This window comes from Phyllosticta citriasiana (assembly GCF_038021145.1).
Source record: "Phyllosticta citriasiana strain CBS 120426 chromosome Unknown IWZ02scaffold_7, whole genome shotgun sequence".
In the NCBI taxonomy this organism is placed as follows: Eukaryota; Fungi; Ascomycota; class Dothideomycetes; order Botryosphaeriales; family Phyllostictaceae; genus Phyllosticta; species Phyllosticta citriasiana.
The window spans coordinates 506,182-531,719 of NW_027117284.1; the positions used below are offsets into that span (position 1 = coordinate 506,182).

The window sequence follows — 25,538 nt, forward strand, 5'->3', positions numbered from 1 at the left end:
TCGGCGGCCTCTGCCTGCTGAGCTGATCGGAGGGCGATGCAGCCAGGCAGCCTGCTAGCGGTTGCTAGCCTCGAGATCAATCGACGCGCACCATGCAAAAGCCGGTGACTGCGGCGGGCGGGCGGAGAGGTGCAGAGAGGGCGCGGGCGGAGGAGAGGGTCGCGAGGACGGGGTCGTGTCAGAGAGGGATGTCGAGGGAGAGTAGAGTGGTGGAGGAGCAGAGTGGACAAGGTGGCAGGCGGGCCCGAGTCGCGGGCGGCGGGCGGGTCGAGAAGGGCGGAATTTGGGCCTGTCGGTGGCTTGTGGCTGGAGGGCGACGGCGACAGCGACGGCGACGACAACAACAACGACGGCGGCACCGTGGTCGGTGGAGCGATAGGTAGGTAGGTTGACGGGGAGAAGAGCGGAGTGTGTTCGGGAGGGGGAAAGACAATATGCGAGGAGGAGAGAAGAGAGAAGAGAGATGAGAGAGCGAACGAGAGAGAGAGAGAGAGAGAGGGCGAAAGGCGGCGGCGGCGGCGTGGACGCAGGGCAGGTGGCCGGTAAGGTTAGGGTGGTAGGGTGGTGGTCACAACCGGGATGGGTCCAGGTCTCATCAGCTGGTGCAGTAGACGTTGTCGGTGGCGCGCGCGCCGTGAAGGGTCTTCGCTGCAGGGCGTTTCGCAAGGGCTTCAGAAGATGGTAGCTCACCCATCGTCCACACCGCCGCAACTTGGTTGTCCTCGCTCTGCCATCAGTCACCTGTAGGTAGGTAGGTAGGTAGGTAGGTAGGTAGGTAGGTAGGTAGGTAGGTAGCTACATGTAGCCAGATGCAATTTGGGCATCGTCCCTCCAGTCGGCCAATGCGCCCCTCTCCATCTCGTCCACCTTCGCTTCAACTTCAATCAAATACAAAAAAGTACATACACATCGTCGTCCAGGGGGCTACTGACTAGTCTAGTCGTCTTCAGCTCGAAACTGATTTTGTCGACGCCATTATGCGCTCCACCTGGGCCCTTGTTTCCGTGCCAATTGCTGTCACTCGCGTAAATACCCACTGCAACACGTCAAAGACTGCTATTCTACCCACCCACACTGCCTTCGCGTCCGCAGTGGGGACTCGCCACCACATCAACATGTCTATCATCTTTGATTCTCTCTCCCCAGGTACGGTGCTTCCGCCATGGCCGCAGCCCGCCCATGCCTATGCCTGCTGAATCCTAGTGTGTTCCGGAGTCCATCTGTTTTACCTGGTCACTGACTGCTTCAAACGTATATCCGCTGCCGCCAACGACTAGCCGCCCGCTCTCTGCACATTGTTCAATTGACCATCCTCACCAGCGCTTCCGCCACGTCCACTGCGAAACTTTTGTCGTTTATGGCCCTGTCGTCGCTGACGACCCGGATCGACGTGCCCTGGAGACCCTGCTCGACGGCGGAAAAAAGAGCCGCATCTACATTGCTGTCCTCAAAAGCCCCCCCGGCTTCGCTCAGCGCTGACACGCCCCCATTGGGAAGCCAAACCTCGACCACGCTCGCCTTCTTGTGCACCTTGAGCTTGTCAGCAATAAATGTCCCAACTGCCCGCGCCTCTTCTGCATTGGTACGCATCAAAGTGACGCTCGGATTGTGCTCGTGCAGCTTCCTGCTGCGATACCTCTCTGGCACGGAATCCAGACTCCCAAAGTTGGCCATGTCGGTTGCGCCTACACTGACAACGAGCGGAATCTCGGCCTTGATTGCCGCCTCTAGTCTTTTTGGCCCCGCCGACATGTTGCCGCCACAAATGTAGTCGCATACCTCGGTCGTCGTGAGGTCGATAATGGCATCCAGGCCGCCTTCTTCAATCAGCCGCTCCATTGCTCGCCCGCCGTGCCCTGTGGCGTGGAATACAAAGACTTCAAAGTCAATGTCTTGACAGGCGGCCAGATGGGCATTCATTGCAGTGCAAGCTGCGGTCGTCACACCGAACATGGTAATGCCCACCCGTACTTTTTTTCTTTTGGCTCCATTCGTCTCTCCGTTCATCTCCCTCTTCTCTTGCAGCATCTGTTGGTATGCACCCGCCATGCCAACGATTGCGCCGGCAGCGTTGGATAAAATGTTCTTCAGAAGTCCATTCAGCCCTGCAACGTCGACGACCGAGTACATCAAGGTAATGTCGGCTTCTCCCACAATGGAGCCCGTGTCCCCGCTCGCAATGGTGCTTGCAATCAACTTGGGAAATCCCAGCGGCAGCGAATCCCGCATCACTGCCGCTGCCAAGCTCGTGCCCCCACTGCCTCCAAGACTCACGATGCCATGTGGCGCGCCCATGCATCCCGTGGGCTGCTCGACCAGAGCCCTGACGGCATCGCTTGCGCACGTGGCCATGTAGCGGTTGAGCTCCCCCCGCGATAGCTCTGCAATGGGTGCACTGCGACCGTACTGGGAGACGAGTAACGACTGCGGCATCGTTATGGCCGCGTGCTCAACGTGCTCGCGGCCGACATCGATGAGTGTAACAGTGGTATCAGAATGCCTGAGGATCCGATCGCGCAAGTAGAGCAGCTCAGGAAGCTTGGTGTCACAGGTGCCAAGGACGATGATGTTTGGCATTGTGGCGGAGCCCGTTTGCTCTTTTCCCCAGTGTGCGACCAACGGAATTTTTGGGTTCGGTTGCTGATGTGGAACCGCGTGGTTGGTACGAGAGACGCAGAGAGATTGCGAGAGTCGTCGTGGTGGATTGAGTGGCAGCGGCCAGGTTGAGCCCTATCCAAAGTCACTGAGGCTTGCTGACTTGAACTGGCTGACGGCACGGTGACGACGAACCTGCCACTCTCTATAGCTATGTAGGTACCTACCTTCAATGATCGACAGCTACAGCCATCTTGGGCTGCAGCGTTTCACTCGACGTCTCTCGATTGCCTTCTCGACTATATCCAGATTAAACGCCATTGCGTGGTGAAAAGGCCCTTTGCAGCCCAAGTCGTCCGTCTTACTTTAGTCAGGCACAACACAAGGCATTTCCGTGCTGCTGGTGCCCTACAACACGGCAGCACCTACAAGACTGTCTTTCGGGATGGTGGCTTGCGGTTGCGATTTTGGTGAGCCGGGGCTATTCCTCTCCCACGAAACCCAAATTTCGTCCGAAATGCTAGTCACAACCCGCTTGCATGCTTCCTGTAGCACCCACGTATGGCCAGCTTTTGTCAACCAGCCTCGGACAGAGGGCAGGGCATGGTGGACGTCGAATCAAACCAAGCGGGGTGCCGAAGTAAAGGCCGAACAGTGACGCAACAAGTGCAGGGAACATGAACCCATACGAAAAGACATTCTCCTTCTCCCTTGATCAATTTTGAGGCTTGCAATCCACGTTGGCGACAACTGTCAGACAAGCCAGGCCATGGCCTGAGAGTGCACAACTCTGGATATGATGCTGGCTGGGTATGTATAGAAGCTACCACCTGGCTGGCCCAAATCCAACGCCCGCCAGGTCCCGCTCCCGCGTGCCCGCCGCCCATCTACCCCCGCCGCTCCGTTGCTCGGTCTCCATGGCAGCCCGCGCCTCCGTTGAACTTGCGTATGTGTGCGCGCCTTTTCGTCCCCGTCTTCTCCAGTTTCCAATGTGCCGCCCGGCTCCATCCTGCGACATGGGTGAGTGACGTAGCCAGCCCAAGGTATGTACCATCAGGACATCAGATGGCAGACGAGGCGGAAAGCAGTGGCATGAATTGCTGCTGCGATAGTCGGAAATGACGAAAGTCTCTGAATGTCAACCAGCGAATCCGTCACAAAGACAGGTGCCTGTGTCGTGGACGGTGAAGCTCATTTGTGGGTCATCGATAGGTAAGCACCGTACCTAAGGTAAGGTAAGGTAGCCTCTGACTAGGTGGCCGACGTCATTTCAACCTAACTGAAGGTAACCTGCATCAAGCTTCGCATCATTCATCTGCCTCTATCCTTTCAATTCCCATCCTCGTCTCCCATCTTGTCTTGCCAATTACACATTACCAATCCCGCACAACAAGCAGACTCGTTGTGTTCAAGCGGACAACCACTCGTCCCAGCCTAACTCGTCCAAACGCATTGCTCCGCCGCCTAGACAACGTCGCTGCAATGCCGCCACCAACGGACCGCCGCGAGATCCTTGCCAAATTGCGCGCACAGGTCAACGAGGGACGGCCTATCGTAGGCGCTGGCGCTGGTATGTTGACGTTTAATTATTATTCGTACACTTTTCTTTGCCACATGTCTCTTCTCCAAGTCCTGGTCGTCCTGAGTCGAGGCGATAGTTGTCTCACCTCATTTTCATGAAAACACGACGGCACCAGACCCCGTGCCAAATGCGGCACTTCTTCTCTCCCACACCCATCATCAAACATCTGCTCCGTCCATCGCGCTCGTTCATCACGCGTCCGTCAAAGCATCCGCATCCCGTCCCTTCCCCACACTTTTACCCTTGCCCTGACCCTTGCCCTTACCCATGTCTTCGCCCTCGCCCCCGTCCCTTGCCAGCCGTGCAGCGCGCTTCCTCCCGTGATCCGCCCACCACAGCCACAGCCACGCCCACCGTCTGATCAGCAAGAGGACAAGAGACGGCATTCGCATCTTGGCCAAGGCATTATGGAGTATGTATCGCGAGGTGCCGAGTGAGCTTGCCACGCGGCACTCCGGTCGGGCGTAGCAAGGCATAGGGCGTGGCTTTTCCTCAAAACTTCTTGCCACAAGCCATTGCACACACAACTGGTTGTTGTGCAACGGAAAGAAATCATAAGCTGGGACAGAGCGGACATCGAAAGCACTCGGGCCTTCTCCATCAGAGATGATTCGCCAGAAGAGAAAGCCTTCAACATTTCCTTCAAAACGAAAGGCAAATATGATGACCAGTTGCGCGTCTGCCTGTTGTGTGTGCTGCAACTGTTGGGACTCAGCCTCATGCATTTATTGCGCTGTTGGCGCGTCGGTGCCTCTCTTGCTTGCTCATCCATGGACACGGCATGGGTGTGGCGTTGATGGTCTCGTTGGCGTTGGCGCAGCAGCATGGACCGCCTCGAACTGTGCAAGAGCAGCTTCGAGTGGCAAGGGGTCAAGAAAATATCTGTCTGGACTCTCCTCGTGGCCACGCCTTGCGGGCCGCCGGGGCGAAGCGGTGCGGCGCCATTTCTGCCCAGATCTACTTCCGCACGCGGCCTCTCTTGGGCTTCATCTCGTGGCAGTAAAGAGTGACATTTTCTTCTGGATCGTTGTTCTCCAACTGCCTCATCTGGTGGCTTTGAATCGATTTCCTGCATTTTGATCATGAGCATTTAAGGGTTTTAGGATTGGAATTAAACAGAACAACTAATTTCCATGTGCTACAGGAATTGGTCTCTCGGCGAAGTTCATCGAGCAAGGTGGCGGTGACTTGATCATCATCTACAACTCCGGCCGCTATCGTATGGCGGGTAGGGGCTCGGTAAGTTGGACTCTTTTGCCCCTTCCTTGCCTTTCGGTGTGCTCTCCTCATGAGCGTGGAAAAGCAAGAAAACAGGCAGGAGAAAAAAACCACTAACCACCAAGTAGCTAGCAGGCCTCATGCCATACGGCAGTGCCAATGAGACTTGCCGAGAAATGGTGAGACCCCAAACTCTTTCTCCTTCGACCCTGACTGACGCTGGGTCTTCAGACGCGCGAAATCCACCCGATCCTATCTCACACGCCACTACTGGCAGGACTCTGCGCAACGGACCCCTTTCTCCCACCGGTCACGCTGCTTCCAGAGCTGCGGCGCCTCGGCATCGCGGGCATCCAAAACTTCCCCACCGTCGGCCTCATCGACGGCAAATTTCGCGCGCAGCTCGAGGCCACGGGCATGTCGTACGGCGCCGAGGTCGACATGATACGCGACGCGCACGCCCTGGACATTCTGACGACGCCGTACGTCTTCGATCCCGAGCAGGCGGCGGCCATGGCGCAGGCTGGCGCCGACGTCGTCGTTGCGCACATGGGCTTGACGACGGGCGGCAGCATTGGCGCCGCGTCGGGTGCGGCGGGCAAGACGCTCGAGCAGTGCGTCGATGAGATTCAGGCGATTCGCGATGCTGCCGTGGCCGTCAAGAGCGATGTCCTTGTGCTTTGCCACGGTGGCCCCATTTCGGCGCCCGAAGATGCTCAGTTTGTCCTCAGTAGGACAAAGGGCGTGCATGGCTTTTATGGCGCAAGCAGTGTTGAGCGTCTGCCGGTGGAGACGGCGATTACGAATACCATGAAGGAGTTCAAGGGCGTACAGCTGGCGTAAGAAGGGGTGTCGGGTACGTTTCAGTAGTTGAACCTTTCTTGTGATCACTCAGACTTCAAGTCTGAAATTCACGTTTTCTCTTCAAGCAGAACAATCTTCATTTGTCATCTTAGCTATCTGGATGGAAATGATAGTCCTTTGTTTGTATCGATGCTCTAAGGAGTCCTCGTGTCGAAGCACCTACTCTTTCCATGCGAATCAGAAAAGGCAGTTTAAATCCATCTAACGCCAGCACAATGGGTGTAGAAAGAAACGAGACATCCTCTAGGGAGCAGTCGTCCACCAAGACTGCATCTAGGGAGCAGTCATCTACCCTCACGGCTGTGCTTGATGAGCCGTTATCCATACCTGTAACTAGAACCTGGGATTTTCATTTCTTTCTTCATCTCCTGTCGCTGTAAAGGTAAAAGTGTGCTGGAATCTCCGCGCTTGTACGACTGGAAAGTACACGGCACCAGGAGGCTCCAGTCCTCTTCTTCAACACTGCGTGCAAACACTCCACCGCACAAAGAGAGAGTCCCCCTTAGTCCTCACACCTCTCCAAGCGAAACCCCCTCTCAACGCCTCGGCCCTTCTACCAAGGCAGTGACAAACATCCTTGGCAATCTTCTCACCTCTGCCTCCTCACATGCCAGTATCCTATCCGCCACCTCCAGATACCTCGCCACAAAAGCGTCCCACAGCGCGCCCTCGAAGGCTTCGACTCCGTCGCCCCGCGGCGGTCTGGGATAGTACGGATCATTCAACCAAAACGCGTCAACGGCACTCCTCACACCAGCCTCATCGAAGCTTATATCGCCGCACTGGTTGAAATCGAGCAGCCAGAAGCGCAACAACGCATTCGGCTGCCGTTGCCGGCGAACAAGGTCGTCGGTGCAAGAGTTGGCCGCCATGGTGTTGAGCAAGGCGGACGATAGCGGCGTCCAGGAAGAAAGAGACGAGGATGATGAGGAAGAGGACGACGAGCCAACGACGAACTCGACGTCTCGCGCGTCGACGCGAGCCCCCCAGTGTATGGCGTGTTTTGGCCAGTTTGAACACGTGGGCTGCGTTGTCGGGCGAGTAGATGGCGCCGCAGGCACCGTAGCCTATGAGCCGGATCGAGGCAGTCGGCGGCGGTGGCGTGGGTTCTTGTTGCGCGTCGGTGGAGCCCGCTCGTGATGATGACGATGATATTGTTGTGTCGAGGGAGAGGAGACGGCCAAGCTCTTCGTCTGGGAAGTCCATTGTGGGGTTTTTTTGGTTGTGTTTGCATTTTCTGCTATTTTTGTGTGTGATAAAATAGGTTGACTCAACTCTTTGCGACTGGAATCGTCTTCTTGTATCACGAAGCGACACGATGACGGGGTCGAGTTTTGAGCGATGGATTGGTGATTTGTGTTGACTGAATTGCGGTCAGTACATATGGTTCAACCGTTGACGCTGAACCGTGGTTGACTTAAGAAAGCGAGCCCTGGATCGACGTCCTAGCATGGATGATACCGGGTGAAAGGTTCATCGGTTTCCTTTGCGTGCCCGGGCACTGCCCCTGAATACTCTCTGCACACCGTCTCAAATGCTTTGTTCGCCAAGCATCTTTCGACAAAGCCCTGACTTCCGCAAAGTTGAGATGTCAGTCAGTGTCTCTGAAGTATGTCGGCGCTCAGAGACACCTCAACGCTCCCTCCCCGTGCGTTTGTCTTGCCTGAAATCTTGATCCAGAGAGAGGCCCATATAATTGTCTGCGCTGCCATGCGCAATCGGTGGAATTCCTCATCTATCATCACTCCTTAGTCTGCTGCGCAGCGCTGCTCGTCATTTTCACCTTTGTACATTTTCTCCATTCCATTTGACTTGACTTCTTCCGCAGCAGGCTGCTCTTCCATCATACCTCCCATTCGACTGCCACAGATCCAGTAATCTTAATCCAAAAGACGTCATCCACCCAAGCAACACCACCATGTCCAACTCAAACTTCCACTGCCTCCCCCAAATCGACTGCCTTTTATGCAACAGTTCCCAGCACGAAAACACCTGCGCCACCAAATTCAATATAGTCAACACCGCGTACACCAGGCACGCGCAGCGGCTCGACGTGCTGCAAAAGCAAGCCGAAACCACGGCCCAACACGTGCAATTCGTGGCCAACGAGCACGTGAGGGAAGAAAGAAGGCTCAGAGACCTCTCGCGACAAAGCCAGATGCACGGCAGTAAATTCTCCATTGTGGAAAGAGCCTACGGAGCGCAGAACCGGCGTATCGACGAGTTGGAGCGCCGCGTGGGCGACCTCGAGTGGAGCAATCGGGCGGCCGGGGCCAGAGAGCGGGAGATGGACCGCCTCGATGACCGCTTGGGTGCTGGGTATTTGGATCTCGTGTTGCGCGTTGAGGCGCTCGAGGCAAGGGCGAGGAGGGGGCATGGTAGGAGGAGGAGCGGCCGCTTGTCGCCTGATGATGTTGAATAGACAAATTTAGGGCGTCTGGGGCTCGTTTTAATTGAAAGGTGGACCAAGGAGATAGGATTGCTCTGGTGGACATTGTAATGGCGTTTGCGCAATGGTAAAGAAATGACATAGTGCCGCTTTTTGACGTTTCCAAGGCTGGGGGATTCTGTGCTTTTTCTGAAGTCCCGGGGTTCGCTGCTATGCGGGTGATTAGATATAAGCCTGCGCTGTGATGTTCGTGTTATTTCAATAGGAGGGAATCCAACGTGATCCTTTCACAACTCGCGATATGGTTTGACTCGTGAGAAGACTCCAATTGAGGAAAATCTATGTCTAAGTATGAGCAAGCAGATGAAGAGACACACACTGGATCAAGGTCGGGTATTCCACCAATCCTGAGTCAACTCAGGCAACGGCGAAGTCATCTCAGCACCAGCCAATGCCAAGTCAATCAGACCCCAAAATCTGGTAGTGTCGAGGCTTCGCGGGATGCGAACACCAGGCTCACCTTTCTCGACTTTGGTAATCAAAGTCCTTCCAAGTTGCCCGACGGCCTTGATATCGCCTACGTGGGCTGGGCTAGGTATGTGTACGCCTTCAGTCACGACCTCAACCCTGAACCTCTCGCCATGGTCGTGGAAAATGTCGAACTCAAATGCCGCGGCCAGGGCAAGAGGGTCATGAAGGGGCGGACCTTCGAAGAGCGCGAATTCCTCAGCATAGGTCTTTGCAAAAAAGGTCATGATTTCGTGGAAGAGGGCGCGAATGGGCGATGGCAACGGTCTTTCCCCTGGGCCTTTGGGGATGCCTTCTGGGAGTCCCAGGAGCTTGCTCTGCACTTGCTCGTTTCCGAGCACTTGATGCGTCAAGTCCAAAGGCGCAATCGTGGTCTTGCGTGCCAGGACTGGATGTGTCAAGAGAAACTGGGCAGCCTCAGGGTCGCAGTAAATCTTCGCTTCGTCAGCAGATGGAGAGAGTACTAGTTTGAGGGCCGCTTGCGTTGAACTCAGCGTATGGCGTCCAATTGCCGAATCTCTCGCCCTCACCCTGTACCTTGCCCAATGGCGCATTTGTGAAGCCACCGCCAATGGCACCGCCCATGATGCTGAGACCTGCGAGATGCTCTGCGAGGTCGGGATGGTTTTGAATCGCTCGGGCAGCATTAGTCAAGGTTCCCGTAGCGACAAGCCACGCTGTCTTGGGGGGAGTGTTTATGAGAGCCTGGTACATGGCTTCCGAAGCCTCGATATGCCGCAGAGCCGACTTGACGGGCTTGGGCATGAGAGTCGTCCCATCAAGTCCGGACTCGCCTGAATCCGTTCAGCAGGCGTTGCGGTGGTGGTTGAAGAAATATGTACCGTGGATACTAGCAGCGTGCACTGCTTCCCGCACCAATGGCTTGCTTGCTCCAGGGTAGACGGGAATGTCACAACAGCCAATGGCTTCGAGTATGCTCAGGCTGTTCTGCGTGGTGTGTTCCAACGAGGCATTTCCGTGGACTGAGCTTATTCCAAGGAGTTTGACCTTTGGATTGTGGGCGGCCAAGAGGATTGCAAAAGCGTCCTGAGACGGAAATCAGAGATGGGGCTGGGAGGACTGTCGGAAATGGCGTACATCATGGCCTGTAGGGACATTAGAGGTGGACTACGTGATGAAAATGAGAGGCATACCGGGATCAACGTCGAGCCAAATAGGAGTAGCATTCGGCAGATTGTTCGACATGATGGAAAAGGTGAGACAAAGCAAACGAGGGGAGTGGGGGACGCGTTGGCACTTGTGTAACGTTCATGTCCGGGGAAGACGCGGAGATAACTGATAAACAGGGACACGAGTCGAACCAATCAGGACATGGCGGGCAAGCCGAGAGCATCTTTTGGACAGCTGAACCTTTGCCTCGACATCACGACATTCAGTCCAGCTGAGCTTGCTCTACTTCTCTCTACAAACAGCCATGTTTGGTTATGAGTTTGTTGACCTCGACAAGGCTGCCAATGTCGCTCGGCGACAGTCTCTGGATCTGTATGCATCTATTGCCCAATGGTCCATTCTTCCCATCCTCGCACTCATTCAACTCACATTTCTTTTACAATGGACCATCGCGAAATATGCCGGAGAGGCGCCTCGCTCGCCTCATCCCCAGCCCATGACCATCGGCCACAGTACATGGGTCATTCGCGTCGGGGAGGCCTGGACAAGGTTCCGGTGGTGGGCCGATGACCCACTGCGAAAGGGTTGGTTCACCAGAGGGGAGATCATTCTTGCAGGTGTTTGGACTGTCTGGCTTTTAATGCTTTGCGTCAATCAAACAGGAAATGGTAAGTCCTTTTGCAAAAATTTTCACTCCACAAGTCTTGTGATCGAAATATTAGCTTCAAGCTCAAAGCTTCATCCTATACCCAAAACGCCATGCAGCTGTAGTACACGATGCTGCACTGCAGTACCGATTTCAGTACATGGCTGACCCAGAATAGACTATCTTCATCTCACCAAACGATTTGGTATCGTGGCCGCGTCGCAACTCCCTCTGCACTACCTCCTCGCCATGCGCTCAGCCTACTCTCCAATTCAGTTTCTCACTCGACTTTCTTACGAACGCGTGATTGCTGTCCATGAACTTCTTGGGAAAATTCTGACTCTCTTCTTTGCACTCCACGCAAGCTTCTACTTCAACTTCTTCGTCCAAAAAGGCTGGCTCTCGAAGCGTATACGCGATGTTGATGTAATTACCGGCAGCATCAGCTTCCTCATGTTTGCGACAATGAGCACGACTGCACTTTCGGTTCTGCGCCATTGGAATTACCGCGTCTTCTACACTTCGCACATTCTTCTTGCACTCATCGTCATCGACCTGCTCATTTTCCACGTCTCCCATATACGGGCCTACGTTTTTGAGATGTTTGGCGCTTTCTTGTTGCTACAGCTACTCCGCCAGGCTCTGACGCATCAGTACTCGGGTACAGTAAGCCTGTTACCTGGAACCAATCTTGTTCAGGTCATCATTCCACTGCCGACAGAAAAGGTCGCTCGTCACTTCAAACCAGGACAGCACGTGCACCTGTCGCGGCCGTTGCTTGGAAAAGTAAGCCTAGCCAGCGCTTTTGCCATGCGCTACCGTACCAATCCTTTCACCATTGCATCGATCCCGCAAAAAGACGGGCAGATATTGCTGGTCGCACGTGCCCTGGATGGCAATACCAAATACCTCGCGGATGTTGCCCGCACCTTGCGCAGCGAAGGCGACTCGGAAAAGCACATGGCCTTACCGCTAACCGTCGAGGGTCCCTACGGTGCTGCAGGCTCGTTCCCAGATTTCAAGGAGTTCGACCGTGTCTTGCTTGTTGCAGGTGGCGTGGGTGGTACCTTTACTGTGCCCATTTACCGCAACATCGTTGAGGCAGGTCGTGAGGAAGACGCCATGCCTGTGGTCAGGGCGAGAGTCAAGATGGTCTGGGCTGTTCGGCGGTTGGCTGAAACGAAATGGGCGTTGCCAAAGCAGAAGCGGTCAAATGAGACGGGCTTGAAAGACGTCGAGATATACATTACGAGAAAGGGGGCCATGGAAGAGCGGGGAGGCGACGATCAGCAAGGATTGATGGAAGAATTCGAGCTTGCAGAAAGCGAGACATTCAACCGTGAGGATGAGCACGCCAAGAGCCATGGTTGGAGCATCGAGCACGGCCGCCCTGATCTTTCGAAGGTCATCGAGGAAACCTTTACTGGATCTACCGGCAGAGTTGCAGTGCTTACATGCGGACCTCAAGAAATGGTTGCCGAACTTAAGGAGCAAGTCAAAACATGGGTGCACAGAGGCAGAGATATTTTTTGGCATGCGGAATCCTTTGGATTGTGAAAAGGATCAAACAATTTTCGGCACAATCTTCGTATGCGCGGTCTAGAGGAATACAGCAGAAACACCGAGCCAAACTTCCATTATGATCAGAATGCTCTTCTTGCACAACGCACGCTCACGGAAAAGACTCCAGAATCCGTCTCTCAAAGACTCGACTCAATCGCCATGACTTCCTTCACACCCTCTTTCACAGCTTCGACTTGGTCTGCACTAAGCCTCTTCAGGGGTTTTCTTGGGAATCCGCCATATCCGTAGTACGACTGAATGGCCGACTTGGTCCCCGGAATGGCCGACTTTGTGAGCACCCAGTCTCCCTTGCTCAGGACTTTCTGGAGCTCAATGGCCTTGTCGTACTGGCCCTCGGCCCACAAGTTCCACACCCTGACGCACGTCTTGGGGAGGACGTTGGCGCCACCGGCAATTATGCCTGAACCACCGCTCGCAGCCGTCTGCGCCGTGAAATCAGCCATGCCACCGAACGCCATGTAGCCACTGCCGTTGCTCTTGGCCGTCACGGCGTCCGTCTCCAGCGCCACACGGGTCAGCTTGCCCGTGTTTCCACACGTAAATTTGGTTCCCACGATGTTGGCATGTTGGGCCAACTTGATGAGGAAATCGCTGTCCATGTCGATGCCGGCGACGGCGCCGGGATAGTTGTAGATAACGACGGGCAGCGGAGATGCGTCGGCCACGCTGATGTAGTACTCGTAGAGAGCAGCTTCATCCATGGCGTAGCGGTAGTAGCTGGGCGGCACCAGTAAGACGTATTCGCCGCCGGCGTCCGCGGCCTCTTTGCACAGCTCGATGGTTCCACGGATGCTTTGCTCGCTTGCGCCCACGATGACGGGTACGTCGTTGAAGCCGGCCTCGTCGAGGGCTTCTCGTGTTGCCCGCGTCACCGCCGTCTTCTCGGGGCGCGTCAGGTGCACTGCTTCGCCGTTGCTCCCCATGGTGACGAGACCGACGAGACCAGCTTGGGCCAGACGGACGGCGTGCTTTTTGATGGTGGCAATGTCCAGGTCCTCGGTTGAGGGGTCGAAGAAGGTCATTGTCGGCGAGTAGATTCCCGGCCGCAAAGGAGTGCGGGATCTCGAAGCGCCATTTGAATGCCCGTTTTCCGACATGGTTTTGGAGGAAATCCAGCAATGCGCCTCAGGGATCGGCGAGCAAAACAAGAAGAAGAAAGACAGCAGGTGGGACTAGCTCTGGCCGAGGGCTGGCAGCTTTATATTGACATTGTTCGTCCGTCGGCATGCCGACTGCCGGTCACAAGCCCACTCTTGCTAGTTACCTAAGGTGGTAGTTCAGCGAGACTTGGGCGGCACTGGCGGATCAAAGATAGAAAGAAAGAACGTGGAGGGTGGTGGATCATGCGATGGCACCTTAGGGCCCAATCAGTATGGCCCTCTTCTGGCGGGCTCTGGGCGTGGGATTCTGGCTTCAATTGGACTCGACTGGACTCTGTCAGGTGGATGATGAGGCCGGAGTAGTTTTCGCGCGAATCAGAAGGCGTGGGGGGTAGCCGCATCCCCGCTGCACATCTGCCCCACCCGCACGCCTCTCGACGCGACCTGCCCCCCCCCTCTCTTTCTCTCTCTCTCTCTCTCCCCCCCCCCCCCGTTTCTCCGCCGCAAACCGGGAATCCATAACGCGATTATGCTTCTTCAACTCCTCTCGCCCGCTTCTCTTCTCGTCTTCATTGACTCGTCGTCTCTCGTTCCCCCGCATCCTTCGATCCAATGGCGCCTCTCAATGTTTTGATGGTAACTCTGTGCCCCGCTTGCTTCCACCTAATCATGCTGACCGCGTCCCCAGGTAGGAACCGGTGAGTACACCACCGGCTTTGTCGGTGGCGGTGCGTCTGGTTCAGACAAAAAAGTCGGCGTCGTCGGCCTCACCCTGTTTGACCTGAGAAGGCGAGGGAAAGTTGGCCGTTTGTCCATGGTGGGCACTTCGGGAAACAAATTCCCGGCCATTCGTACGCACAATCCCGCAAGCCGCTCATTTAGCCCCGCTGAACAATTCCAGGCGATCACTTGCACAAGAACATCACCCAGGTCTACAATGGTCTCGATACCGCGTTTGACTCTTTCCCGGCCAATGACAAGCGCGACCCGGAAGCCTACAAGGCAGCCATAGACGCTCTCTCGCCCGGCGACGCCATCACCATCTTTACCCCTGACAGCACCCACTACCCCATCGCGCTGTATGCCATCGAGCGGAAGATACATGTTCTGCTGACCAAGCCTGCTGTCCAAAAACTGGAAGACCACCAGAAGCTTATCGACGCTGCCCGCAAAAATGGCGTCTTTGTTTTCGTCGAACACCACAAGCGATTCGACCCAGCCTACGCCGACGCGCGCTACAAGGCCAAGAAGATGGGGGATTTCAACTACTTTTACAGCTACATGTCGCAACCCAAGTCGCAGCTCGAGACGTTCAAAGCTTGGGCCGGAGTGGACAGCGACATTAGCTATTACCTGAACTCCCACCACATCGACGTCAACGCATCCATGGTACCCGACTTCAAGCCCGTGCGGGTCACGGCGAGCGGCGCAAAGGGCATTGCCACGGATCTGGGATGCGCGCCGCAGACAGAGGACACCATCACGTTGCTTGTTGACTGGGTCAAGAAAGACGATGACTCAAAGCGTGCCACGGGAGTTTACACTGCGAGCTGGACGGCGCCGCAAAAGGCCGGTGTGCACAGCAACCAGTACTTTCACTACATGGCATCAAAGGGAGAGGTTAGGGCAAACCAAGCCAAGAGAGGCTACGACGTGACTGAGGATGACGGAGGGCTGATGTGGTACAATCCGTAAGTCAGCTCTGGGCAGCATCAAAGGCCAGGGCCACACGATACTGATGCTTGCTCGCTCGCAGATTTTACATGAAATACGCACCGGATGAGAAGGGCAACTTTGCGGGCCAAAGTGGATACGGCTACATTTCATTCGAAAAGTTTGTTGATGCAGTCAACGAGCTCAAAGCTGGCGAGGTGTCTCTGGATGACCTAGATGCACGAGGCCTGCCAACTCTGAAAAACACCCTTGCGACGGGTGCCATTTTGGAAGCTGGTCGCCGGTCGCTGGACGAGAACCGCCCCATAGAGATTGTTGAGAAAGAGGGTCTCTGGACCCTGAAGTAGAGATGGTTGTAAGAGGCTCAGTCACTGTTGCATGCCATGAAAGGTCATGTTTTGGTCATGGTTCGTTCAATGGAGAATTCCGGAGAAGGAACAAAGGGACTGCGGTTCTTTTTCTGCGTTCCAACATGTCGCCATCCTTGTCGGTCAGATTATGGAAATCTTTTGTCTTCCAACGACTGTCGTCACAAGAATCTGGTCCATGTACCATTCCTCCCTACCTACTATAGCACTACTACGGATGAAGCTCGGTAGCTGTCGCTCGCTAACTACCTACCATGGGTGCGCTCAGGGAGCTGTCGTTTACTGCCTTGTTTACGCGTCCCTATAATGTTGTTTACTAGAGAAGACACACCCTGAGAAAAACAATTCCTACGGCACCCAATGTGTGTCTTTCACCGACTGATGGCAGGCACAACATTGAACATCAGCGTAGAGGATTCGAGTTCGAACCAGGCAGCTTCTCATCGCCTCTCTTTTCCTCATTGCGCTTCTGACCATGTCCACCATGGTCGAACTTACTCAACAAAATCACAAATCGACATTTAAGGGCTCGATTCCACCCTTGAAAGTCTTTCACTTCCAGGCCTCTTCCCTTCGTCCCAACCCCCGAAAGCGTCTTTTGTTTTCCAAGTGCTCTCGGAAATTCCAAAGCTTGGGAAGACTTCATCACACGGTATTATTGGTGCTCTCCTCTACCAGCAACTTTGTGCTCACAATTTCAGACCAAGTCTTCTCCATTAAAAACTCCTGCTACCTCAGGAAGACCCCCCCCCCCCCCATTTTCTCCCCCAGGTATGCCGTCATGATGTTGTTGTCTCACACAAACCAAAGCTAACATGAACAGACCACCATCATCCCTCCAGCATGGTCCTCCCCTTCCCATACCGGTTGATTACGGCCTGGATCAACAACCCAGGCCCTCATCTTGCTGACGGGCCAAATTTGGAGGTGGTCGAAGCGCCCTGGACATGCGAGGAGCAGCCTGATCTCGGGCCAGAGCTGTCCAGGACCTGGCTCAGGCACGGGTCAAACTTGTCTCTCGACCAGAGCGTCAGATGGTGGGAAGATTGCGGCTTCTCCCCTCGGCTGCTTCGTTGTGGCAGCATTGAAAGCTTGGTCAACGGCGCAGTGGATTGGCTCAGTGCCCGTGCCGTCCACGAGACCGATCTCGAGCGCTTCGAGAACAGGCTGGGATGGATGGAGCAGGATCTCGAGTCCGATAGGAGCAGACGCTTCGAGTGGATCGCTAGGCGTGTTGAAATTGATCTCGGTGGTCTCCAGGAGCTCAACAGCAAAGTCAGTGGAATCCGAGACCAAGAGCTCCGGGGCACGTACCTGGTCCTCAGCCTGGCGGCGGCTCGGGGCGCTGAGCTCCTCTCCGGCCCGGAAGAGCGCATCAGCATCGTCAAGCAGCTCTCGCACTTGACGGGCGGGCAGCTGGCGGTCCGCACGGAAGAGCAGAGGAGCGGTGTCAGGCTCGTTGACCGCTTCAACACCGTCGTTCGCAAGCTGGAGGACCTTCGCGTCCGGGTCCAGGAGCGGCTGCGGCGCAACACCAACAGCCGCTACCAAAGCACCGCCTCGGCCGCCGACACGATGCATGAAGACTGGGATGATTGGCCCGGGAACTTGTGGCAGGTTGCTATGCTTGCCGCGAACCCACACCACCGATAGGACTAACGCGCCGAACGCACCATGTGGTTGGACTGGATCCAGTCACCCCTTCCACCCTGTCCCTTCCATCACCGGGCTTTTCTCCTTCCCGTCAACTCCAAAGAGCCCCAAAACGATCTTGTCCACTGAGGCCCGGAACCTTGGCGGCTCTTCCAATTCGTCGAATCGTGAGCCAACGATATCATTTCACAACACTCCCGCTCCCCTCTTCACAACACATCTACGAACCCAAGGCTTTACATACACAGGGCGCATTCTTCGGGCGCGTTTTTCTCATATTATTTCTGTTCCCACATGCATTGTGGCATAGCATGCGCGGCATTTGTGTTTTATAACAGGCGCAGTTGGATTAGAAAAGCAAACGTAAGATACCCAATGAGAGGAGACATTGGAGAGATAAGGCAAATAGAGTGATTATTGATTATACAGTTTTTAGATTTAGGCTTGCTGAAAAATGCGCTGCTGCTGGAGATTTTGACACGAATAGTAAGCACCGAACAGTGTTCCCAAGGCTTTGGGTAAATTGGAAGGCTTCAAAAAGGGGAAAAGGTTCATGCCCTCCATTTACACGTGCAGTGTGTAGACCGCCTTCATATTTTGACTGACTACATGGAGTGAACGTCCTCAAGCTTCCACAAACCAAAGCACTCACCGACAACCCAGAGTCTGTGTTTCTATCCAGTTGCGCAAGGCCAGCCCCTTACGAAACAATGGCAAGGACTTCACCATCTTCCTGTCATGGATATTTATTCAGACTTTCTACCCAACGCAGTAATTTCACGCTGGGATGAGAAGACCAATATTTGAAACCAAAGCTCACTTGTTTAATCTTGAAACTCGAGTCCAATAAACGCCAAAATAGCAGTCTTCTACCTCACTATATGCCCACTACTCATGATAAATCCCTCTGAGTTCTCCTTTCGGAGGCGGAACTGCAGCGATCGGCCGCCGCCTGCCAGTGTCAATCTCGTTCCACCACGGGAAATTGGGCGGCGCGTCGTCGTCGACCGTGGTCTGGAAGTTGGGCCTGCGTTTCTGCATAAACGCATCGACGCCTTCCTGCTGGTCGCTATTTTTCCTCCATCAGTATCCTCTCCTCATATCAAGTTGAACTCTGGGGGGAAAGGGGGAAACATGAACTCATCGCGCCGTAAACATATGAGAAAGCACCGCCGAATCCAGCAAATGCGCGGCCTCTGCCGACCCAGGGTTCCGCCACATGAGGCAGCGATTCATGTACGACGCCAGCGGACTGACGGTCATGGCCATGTTGCGGGCGAGCTCGGGGGCGCGCGGCAGCACTTTGGCGGCGTCCCGTCGGGCAGCGTCTCCTGGACCAGGTGGCCAAAGTGCGGCGAGTTGGGCGCGTACGTGTCGCCCGTCGACAGCAGGTACATGGTGCTCGAGTAGCCTTCGCTACATCTCCATCACCCATTGCCACGCTGACCACTGGTTCGGCATCCCGACGCTGCAGCGCCGCTTGCCGGGCGCGCAAGCCGTCGCCAATGCCAGCGCCGTCGCGTACATGAAGGAGCACTACGACATGGCGGTTGCGAGCGTTTGGAACGTCTATTTCCCGGGGCAAATCGATCAGCCGACGGCATAGGCGGAGCCGCTGCCCGCCAGCGGCGTCTTCAGCGTCGACGGGCACGAGATGCGTGTCATTGGAATCGGACAGCCCGACACGCACGACTGCTCGGTGCTGTAGGTACCGACGCTGAGGCTCGCCGTCTGCGGCGACGCTGTCTTTGGCGACGTACACCAGCAGCTCGGCGAGGTCAGTACGCGCGAGCTGCGTCAGACTTGGATTGCCAGCGTCCGCAAGATTCAGGACCTCAAGCCCGACGTCGTTGTGCCTGGACATGAGAAGGTCAGCGAGGCTACGGGCCCCTGGCACCTGGCAAACACCATCAGGTACATTGAGGACTTTCAGAAGTGTGTGGATCAGGGGTTCAAGGGGCCAAGGGAGTCGGTGCAGGCGATGTACAACAGTAGCACGTTAATCATGGAGTCATGGCGGCTTTCAAGTCCACCGGCGGTAGCAAGCTTTGAAACTCCCGAAGCGAGGCTTTCTGTTGGGCTTGAATGCTTGCGATGACGAAGTAACGAAAAGAGATGAAATACCGGTAGCTGCGGTGCTGGACGACTGTTCCAGAGTGTGGCTTAACTGCAAAGTGCCTAAAGGGCAGGTGTTGAGTGGGGATTGGCTTGAAATTTGGAAGTGAAATGTAACGAAATGAAGCAAAGTCGGAAACAAATTCCAAAGTTTTTCCCGCATGCCCCAGAAACTGCCGAATTCGAAAAAAATTGGCCACTAGTGAGACGATACTAGGCCTTGAGCACCACGCAGCGCGAGAAAGACTTTGTGCTCCAGCGCGAAAACGTTGTTGTCCATCCACCAGGCGCCGTCAAAAGACACAATGGCGCCGCGGTACAACCTCTCGCCCAGTTTGATATTCTCATACACCAGATTGTGATAAATCTCGACGGGAATCTCCAGGGCCTGTCCAACCGCATCATCCTCGAGCCCGCTCGCACAAATGTCCTGGATGAGGGCAAAAAGCTCGTTCCAGAGGTCTGATAGGCTAGAGTCGACCGTCAGGCCGGTGGCGCCGTTGTAGACGAGGGCCAGCCACGCTCTCACGAAGCAAGCAGAAGCTGAAGGGAACCAGTGCTTGTAGACGGGCCAGGTCCGGGACGAGGCAAACATGAGGTTGTCGAAGTGGCGGCGGCGCTGGCTTTCGGCTGCGCCCCAGCCAGCGCAATGCTTGAGACGGTCGTGGGTTCTCATGCGCCATCTCAGCAGATTCGGGAGGTGGGTGGGCATTGATGGGTCCGTCCGGATGCCATGTAGCTCGCGCTCCCACGCGTAGCGCTCTGCTCGTGTGATCGTTTTGCCGATGCTTTCCATGATATGCGAGGCTGCATCCAGAATCTCGCCGAGTTGGTCAGCCGATAGTGTCTGGGTGCTGTACTTGGCTTCTAGTCGATCAGACTCTTCGATCAGCAAGGAGCGTCCTCTTGCCGCGATTTGCGTCGCATCTGGTTCCGCCGCCACTTCGATGGCCTGCTCCGGGACCTCGACTGCGTCGGGAGAGAGGTCATTGAGGTCCTCGAGTCGTTCGTCGTCGACTTCGGGAACGTCCCAGTCCATTTCGAAAATGGCAAACTCGGACGGCTTTTGCATGTGCCGCATTGAGTTGGCGTAAATGTCAAAGAAGCCGCCCACACTGTGGGCGCGTTCCCGCTTGACGACACGGTTTTTGTAGGCCTGATGATCCTTGACTGGCTTTGGGGGTCCACTTGTGATGACGGACCAGAAAAGTGGGATCAAATGGCCCTGCTTTTGGCCGGAGTTCATGATGACTCCGGGGTGCTGAGAAGAACCCATGACGTAGAAAGATTTGAACGGCGACCTGAATGGAAGTGGTGATTGAGTTGGAGGGTGAGTTGCAAAGAGGCCGTGGAGCTGAACTATTCGATTCCAACTATTTCTTCACCCGAGCTATCATAGTTTTCCTAGTCCTGACCAGGTTTCCGCACTGTCCTCTTCTTGACTGTCCAGGAGGGAGCTGCTCTTTTTGAAATGCTTCTCTGTGTTCCCGGGTCCTCATAGAGCCAAAGAGAAAAAGAAAAGTGGTGGAGCTATTACCGTGGACTTTTCTTTCCGGAGGTTGGTGACGTTCGATCGTGTAGTTCTAGCTTCCCCGCAGCTGAACATTCCTTACAGTCCGCGAGAACCTTCCATGTCGGGTTTCAATTCGTGTGGTCGTCCTTACGGTCGAAAGCAGCGCCTAGCGCGCACCGAGCTCCTTTGAATAAGGGACTCAGTCCAGTAGCATGGGGAGAAAACACAGCCACGCAAAAGTTGTATACAAACAACCTACTTTTTCAGCCAAGCTCTGCTGCACAGACAAACAAAAACAACAGCTGGTGGCTAGTCCGGAATGGTCGACCCCGCGTCAGCATATAAGGAGCTTTTGGTGGTGGCAAGTGCTGTGGCTAGAGAGTCTGGGGAAAACCATTACCGCAAGCGTCCTTCGGCCGAGCTCCTTCATCCCTTGATTTCGACCACATGGTAGACGTACCCTGGATCCTTATCGGCACATTTTGCTATGTGGGGAAAACTCGGTATTGACTCTCCGTGCCCCTGTGCCTGGGGAATGGATCCCTTCGCTCTGTTGTCAAGTCAGTGCTGAGTTGGTAGACACGAGCGAAATCGGTCCCCCAAGAAGAAAACCGCAAATTCTGCTACAGCCACGTTTCCTCTGCTTGCGCGTCCGTCTCAAAAATACGTTTCAGAACCGCGTTGCCATGGACAAAGCAACAACGGGACGGCAACGGAACAGACTGCTGCATGGCGACCAACACGCTCGGCATGGCGACCCGCTGGATGGAGGACCCCAAGCATTTCCTTCAGGACAGTCTGTCTCCTCGATTCGCAACATCAAAGAGAAAGGCGTGATCCTGCCAATCCTGCTCCATCTGTGGGAAAACAACGGGACTTTATCATACAGCAAGTCCTTGGACCTCCAAGGGGGATGCGGATTGAATTTCCACACCCAGGTTGCCCGCACAGCCACTCAAATCGCTCAAATGGCTACCTAATATAGGGTTCCGAACAAAACCTGCCACTGCGGTTGGATTCTGAGAGCAGTCCTCGAGCTGCGGCTGTGCCGAGGTACCAGTCATTTTGTATCCCCATTGCGGCCAGGGAGCTTCCAGTGCGGTTGACACCCACTGTGGCTGCTTAGTTGTGATTGCAGCACATTTGGGTTGGAAAACCTTTCTCTCATCGGCACAGGGTCAACGGGGACGAGTGAAACCCTGGCAGGACGCCACAAGCAAAGCTTTGTGGAGCGTTCAGTTAGTCTTCCTTAAAAAGTCTAGCTTTTTCGATAATTCACCTAATCTATCCAGCCTCAAAGCTGCCCCTTGACATATCGAAGACGGTGTGCAGCCCTGTCGAAGCTGGTGATGACGAAAGGAAGGTGGATCGGAAAAAAATCTCCACCGTTGTGACGGTGATGACGGTGGGTTTCCTCATCCAATTCCTGGACTCAGTATAAGTCGCTTCGTCCTCAGAGGACTGCTGCAGTTCTGTAGATTACCGTGCAGCTCCCAGTCCTCCTTTTGTCATTATCTCGTGGGTTGAAGCAAGACTCTGCCCGTCCATTCCTTACCTCCACGCTCTTTTCGAATGCATACTCTGTCATGTTTTCTGTCGGCCTCGGCCTGTCTGTCGACCGTTTCGGCGGGCTTCGTGATTCCACAGCGGTCCACTAAAGCAGCTTCTTCGTCAAAGGCAATTACGACACCCACGATCCCGACTATTTCGAATACGCCCATTGTCCAAGCCGCGGCCGCATCTTCCACCGCAAGAACATACCCCACGGGCACGCTTCCGGACCCGGCAACTTTCAAAGCGCAAAACGGGACCAAATGGAGCATCCAGTACGTTGGCAACCTCAAGTTCACCGGCAGTGTAGGATCCAAGGGCTTCGGGGGCGACAAGTGCCGCAGCAGCGTGCTAGGCGGGCAAGTGAGTGATGTGGAACTGCGGCAACATGGAGTGCCTGCCAGACTGGACTGCTTGCGGCTTCGCCATGGGGCCGGCGTTCTATGGCACCGGGGATGTCATGACGGTCAATACGTCGGCCGTGCAGAACGCGCAGGACTGGAACTTTGCCCTGCCCTGGTCCGGGGACCCGGCCCCTCAGGCACCGCAGACGGCTTGGGGCATGGACACGAGCAATGTTGCGGCTGTCAATGATACTCATGGCATTGCGTATGCGTGTGAGATTTGGCGAGGCGCCAGCGATGGCTCGTACGTTGATCGCGGCAATGCTGTCGTTGCTGTGACGCTGGGCGCAACCAAGCCGATTGCCACGCGCATGGGCCCGTTGCTGAGTGGCCCGAATGCCGTGCAGATGGGACTACTTTCCATTCTCCGCGACGGCGACTACATCTACAGCTACTCGATGGGCGGGCCGACGGGCATCGTGGTCGGTCGAGTCAAGGCCGGCGACGACGCATTTGACGCAACAAAATATCAGTTCCTACAGGCCAACGACTTCACCAACTGGGGCACGCCCGGAACTATCCCACCTGGTTCGACCACCCAATTTGGAATGAAAACGGCGGAAGGCTCTGGAAAGTTTGCGTGCAATGTATACGGCTCCGTCTTCTATTCCAACTACTTCCAGAAGTACGTCATGATTTGCACCATTTACATGTCGTTTACCAACATGTACGTGGCCGACAATCCGTGGGGGCCCTGGAGCTCGCAATACAGCCTCCTGAGCGGATGGGGCGCGGGCTATGGCAGCCATGCTCATCCAGAATACTCGCCCAATGGATCCCACAAGGAGCTCTACCTTTCGCAAGGGCCGAATGGACCCTTCAATCTTTTCAAGCTCAAATTCGATTTTTAGGTACGATGAGGGTTGCTTTCAGAGCTGTTCACTGGAAGGTTTTTCCCTCTTTGAACCACGGATGCTCCGGCAATTCAACTGTTTGGAAGTTCATGTTCGAATCGATCCCATGTTTGATCTTAGTAGATGTAAGGGACAATCTTGTAAGGGACTCTCCTGCAATACTCGTCCCAGTCCTTGCCGTATTTGGCCTTGCATTTGGCCTCGTCTCTGAGTTCGCGGTGGATCAACAAGACAGCAAAGTAAATCATGTAAAAGTACGTGATCAACATGCCCCAGCCCTTTGCCTCGCCAGGCTCAACCTTGGTGCCGGCGCCAGACGCGTCAGGAGCGTTGAGGACAATGTAACCAGCGATCCCAGTGGGCAGGCAGTACGACCAGCTCATGAGCCAATCGCCGAGGTAGTTGATGTGGCGAGCGGTGCCCCACCATCCAGTGACTAGGAGCTTGCTGCCAGACCTGGTCTCCATGTACTTGAGATGCTGGATCTTGGGGTCGTTGGGGTTGGTGCGGAAGCGGTTCTTCTCGTTGTTGGCACCGCGGAAGATCCAGTAGCCAGCGCCTTGGACGGCAAGAATACAAGCGATCTCAAAGTACGTGAGCTCCTTGGGGTGGATTGCCAGGTAACGAGCTGGGACCGAATAGATAAATGGTACCCAGACCAAGTCGCCAAACGAGAGCATAAAGCCAAACCCATCGGTTGTAATGTCCATGGTCGTCAGAATTGCAGGCTCCATGTAAAGGCCGTCAAAGACGTAGAAAGCGTGCGTAAATGTCACGATGAGAATGCTGGCTGTGATCTTGCCGTAGGAGCTGTACTGGCGAGCGACAAAGGCAAGGTCCAAAACCACCCATCCCAGCAGGCCAGGTCTCATTTCGTTCCATGACTTGATGTCGATTTCGCCAAAGATGGGGAGCGTGATGCGCGGATTCAGCTCGCGTCCAATGAACCAGTCGTATAGTATGTTGCCGCTGTGACCGCCCTCGGCCAGTTCGCGGCTGTCCGAATTACCCGGTTTGACGGAGAAGCTGCGCACGTAGACAAAAACAGCCAGAACGAAGGCGATGATGAGGTTGGAGGTTAGAATGGGAATGAAGTTGTCCCATATGAAGGTCCAGACGGGGAACTGGGCACCGTAGATGGCGGTACCTGTTGCGAGAAGAGCCACGGTAGCGACAGACGACGAAAAGGCATTGAAACGGTATTTGAGTCGGCCGCCGGAGCGTAGCTGGACTCCCTCAATCTCTTGTGCGGGTAAAATCTTGCCGAGAACAAGGTTCAGGACATAGTAGCCCAGCGTGGCGACGAAGGCTTTGGTGTTGACCAGATTGGAAAGGCCTTGCCAGCCAACCTCTTGCTTGAGCTGTTCCAGAGAGAGGGTATACGGGTGGAGGACCGACGGCGGGGGACATCCTGATATGTCGTTGCAGAAAAAATCAAACAGGTAGCAGAGAAAAGGGGTTCCGAGGGTCACACCGAGGGCACCTATGCTGGAAGAGAGTCAATTGTGGTATCCAATGCGTGTTTTCGAAGCCACTCACGGTCCGCCGAATTCCATTGGATGTTCGCGTTTGTCCTTGGACGCGTCGGCGACGGACGCGCCAGAATGGGTGGGTTGGGGTCGCCTCTGTCTGATGTCGGCCATGATGGATCGATTGGGCCAGCGGCGATGGTGATGGAGAAGCGCAGAGCGCCACGAGGAGAGAGATGTATACCTAGGTGTAATGGCGCCGGATGGGTTGGTGCCGGATGAGGCCACTGGCTGCAGGGT

The 25,538-nt window shown here is 55.1% G+C and overlaps 12 protein-coding genes across 12 annotated transcripts; 6 read left to right on the forward strand and 6 right to left on the reverse strand.

Moving 5' to 3' along the window:
- Positions 1-862: 862 nt before the first annotated feature.
- Positions 863-1,247, forward strand: IWZ02DRAFT_271434 (uncharacterized protein). The gene has a single exon (XM_066763493.1). It carries the CDS (start codon positions 978-980, stop codon positions 1,194-1,196), a length of 219 nt encoding a protein of 72 aa, XP_066622185.1. The 5' UTR covers positions 863-977; the 3' UTR covers positions 1,197-1,247.
- IWZ02DRAFT_271443 (uncharacterized protein) lies at positions 1,248-2,790 on the reverse strand. Its single transcript, XM_066763496.1, has one exon. The coding sequence runs from the start codon at positions 2,575-2,577 to the stop codon at positions 1,300-1,302; it is 1,278 nt and encodes a 425-aa protein (XP_066622186.1). The 5' UTR covers positions 2,578-2,790; the 3' UTR covers positions 1,248-1,299.
- Positions 2,791-3,840: 1,050 nt separating this feature from the next.
- IWZ02DRAFT_271489 (TIM-barrel enzyme family protein) lies at positions 3,841-6,293 on the forward strand. The gene is made up of 4 exons (XM_066763497.1): positions 3,841-4,165; positions 5,322-5,416; positions 5,524-5,574; positions 5,627-6,293. Exons 1-4 carry the CDS (start codon positions 4,078-4,080, stop codon positions 6,236-6,238), a joined length of 846 nt encoding a protein of 281 aa, XP_066622187.1. The 5' UTR covers positions 3,841-4,077; the 3' UTR covers positions 6,239-6,293.
- Positions 6,294-8,793: 2,500 nt separating this feature from the next.
- IWZ02DRAFT_452078 (Inosine/uridine-preferring nucleoside hydrolase domain-containing protein) lies at positions 8,794-10,429 on the reverse strand. The gene is made up of 5 exons (XM_066767561.1): positions 10,331-10,429; positions 10,275-10,282; positions 10,019-10,223; positions 9,660-9,970; positions 8,794-9,610 (listed from the first exon to the last, which is right to left on the reverse strand). Exons 1-5 carry the CDS (start codon positions 10,380-10,382, stop codon positions 9,032-9,034), a joined length of 1,155 nt encoding a protein of 384 aa, XP_066622188.1. The 5' UTR covers positions 10,383-10,429; the 3' UTR covers positions 8,794-9,031.
- A 182-nt stretch (positions 10,430-10,611) lies between these two features.
- Positions 10,612-12,510, forward strand: IWZ02DRAFT_378687 (ferric reductase NAD binding domain-containing protein; the record flags this gene model as incomplete). Its single annotated transcript, XM_066765002.1, has 2 exons — positions 10,612-10,975; positions 11,132-12,510. The coding sequence occupies 2 exons, from the start codon at positions 10,612-10,614 to the stop codon at positions 12,508-12,510; spliced, it is 1,743 nt and encodes a 580-aa protein (XP_066622189.1).
- Positions 12,511-12,582: 72 nt separating this feature from the next.
- On the reverse strand, positions 12,583-13,804 carry IWZ02DRAFT_271519 (uncharacterized protein). The gene has a single exon (XM_066763498.1). The coding sequence runs from the start codon at positions 13,632-13,634 to the stop codon at positions 12,654-12,656; it is 981 nt and encodes a 326-aa protein (XP_066622190.1). The 5' UTR covers positions 13,635-13,804; the 3' UTR covers positions 12,583-12,653.
- A 340-nt stretch (positions 13,805-14,144) lies between these two features.
- On the forward strand, positions 14,145-16,005 carry IWZ02DRAFT_271528 (D-galacturonic acid reductase). Its single transcript, XM_066763499.1, has 4 exons — positions 14,145-14,273; positions 14,326-14,488; positions 14,539-15,328; positions 15,394-16,005. Exons 1-4 carry the CDS (start codon positions 14,250-14,252, stop codon positions 15,656-15,658), a joined length of 1,242 nt encoding a protein of 413 aa, XP_066622191.1. The 5' UTR covers positions 14,145-14,249; the 3' UTR covers positions 15,659-16,005.
- A 497-nt stretch (positions 16,006-16,502) lies between these two features.
- On the forward strand, positions 16,503-17,827 carry IWZ02DRAFT_452084 (uncharacterized protein). Its single transcript, XM_066767562.1, has one exon. It carries the CDS (start codon positions 16,523-16,525, stop codon positions 17,330-17,332), a length of 810 nt encoding a protein of 269 aa, XP_066622192.1. The 5' UTR covers positions 16,503-16,522; the 3' UTR covers positions 17,333-17,827.
- Positions 17,828-18,434: 607 nt separating this feature from the next.
- Positions 18,435-19,196, reverse strand: IWZ02DRAFT_433283 (uncharacterized protein; the record flags this gene model as incomplete). The annotated part of the gene is made up of 1 exon (XM_066766280.1): positions 18,435-19,196. One exon carries the CDS (start codon positions 19,194-19,196, stop codon positions 18,435-18,437), a length of 762 nt encoding a protein of 253 aa, XP_066622193.1.
- Positions 19,197-19,528: 332 nt separating this feature from the next.
- IWZ02DRAFT_452086 (uncharacterized protein) lies at positions 19,529-20,076 on the reverse strand. The gene has a single exon (XM_066767563.1). The coding sequence runs from the start codon at positions 20,040-20,042 to the stop codon at positions 19,647-19,649; it is 396 nt and encodes a 131-aa protein (XP_066622194.1). The 5' UTR covers positions 20,043-20,076; the 3' UTR covers positions 19,529-19,646.
- A 2,456-nt stretch (positions 20,077-22,532) lies between these two features.
- Positions 22,533-23,766, forward strand: IWZ02DRAFT_433285 (uncharacterized protein; the record flags this gene model as incomplete). The annotated part of the gene is made up of 2 exons (XM_066766281.1): positions 22,533-22,874; positions 22,906-23,766. 2 exons carry the CDS (start codon positions 22,533-22,535, stop codon positions 23,764-23,766), a joined length of 1,203 nt encoding a protein of 400 aa, XP_066622195.1.
- A 59-nt stretch (positions 23,767-23,825) lies between these two features.
- IWZ02DRAFT_271570 (ergosterol biosynthesis ERG4/ERG24) lies at positions 23,826-25,536 on the reverse strand. Its single transcript, XM_066763500.1, has 2 exons — positions 25,309-25,536; positions 23,826-25,257 (listed from the first exon to the last, which is right to left on the reverse strand). The coding sequence occupies exons 1-2, from the start codon at positions 25,410-25,412 to the stop codon at positions 23,886-23,888; spliced, it is 1,476 nt and encodes a 491-aa protein (XP_066622196.1). The 5' UTR covers positions 25,413-25,536; the 3' UTR covers positions 23,826-23,885.
- Positions 25,537-25,538: the final 2 nt, after the last annotated feature.

Bases quoted from the DNA above. Each gene is read 5' to 3' on its own strand.
- IWZ02DRAFT_271434 (XM_066763493.1), top strand. From the start codon at position 978: ATGCGCTCCACCTGGGCCCTTGTTTCCGTGCCAATTGCTGTCACTCGC.
- IWZ02DRAFT_271443 (XM_066763496.1), bottom strand. From the start codon at position 2,577: ATGCCAAACATCATCGTCCTTGGCACCTGTGACACCAAGCTTCCTGAG.
- IWZ02DRAFT_271489 (XM_066763497.1), top strand. From the start codon at position 4,078: ATGCCGCCACCAACGGACCGCCGCGAGATCCTTGCCAAATTGCGCGCA. The intron at 5,417-5,523 runs GTAAGTTGGACT...ACCACCAAGTAG, and splicing joins GTATGGCGGGTAGGGGCTCG to CTAGCAGGCCTCATGCCATA. The intron at 5,575-5,626 runs GTGAGACCCCAA...CTGGGTCTTCAG, and splicing joins ATGAGACTTGCCGAGAAATG to ACGCGCGAAATCCACCCGAT.
- IWZ02DRAFT_452078 (XM_066767561.1), bottom strand. From the start codon at position 10,382: ATGTCGAACAATCTGCCGAATGCTACTCCTATTTGGCTCGACGTTGAT. The intron at 9,971-10,018 runs GTACATATTTCT...GAACGGATTCAG, and splicing joins GCACGCTGCTAGTATCCACG to GCGAGTCCGGACTTGATGGG. The intron at 9,611-9,659 runs GCAAGCGGCCCT...GACGAAGCGAAG, and splicing joins CGCCATACGCTGAGTTCAAC to ATTTACTGCGACCCTGAGGC.
- IWZ02DRAFT_271519 (XM_066763498.1), bottom strand. From the start codon at position 13,634: ATGTCGGAAAACGGGCATTCAAATGGCGCTTCGAGATCCCGCACTCCT.
- IWZ02DRAFT_271528 (XM_066763499.1), top strand. From the start codon at position 14,250: ATGGCGCCTCTCAATGTTTTGATG. The intron at 14,274-14,325 runs GTAACTCTGTGC...CCGCGTCCCCAG, and splicing joins CGCCTCTCAATGTTTTGATG to GTAGGAACCGGTGAGTACAC. The intron at 15,329-15,393 runs GTAAGTCAGCTC...GCTCGCTCGCAG, and splicing joins GGGCTGATGTGGTACAATCC to ATTTTACATGAAATACGCAC.
- IWZ02DRAFT_452084 (XM_066767562.1), top strand. From the start codon at position 16,523: ATGGTCCTCCCCTTCCCATACCGGTTGATTACGGCCTGGATCAACAAC.
- IWZ02DRAFT_452086 (XM_066767563.1), bottom strand. From the start codon at position 20,042: ATGTTTGCCTCGTCCCGGACCTGGCCCGTCTACAAGCACTGGTTCCCT.
- IWZ02DRAFT_271570 (XM_066763500.1), bottom strand. From the start codon at position 25,412: ATGGCCGACATCAGACAGAGGCGACCCCAACCCACCCATTCTGGCGCG. The intron at 25,258-25,308 runs GTGAGTGGCTTC...ACTCTCTTCCAG, and splicing joins CCAATGGAATTCGGCGGACC to CATAGGTGCCCTCGGTGTGA.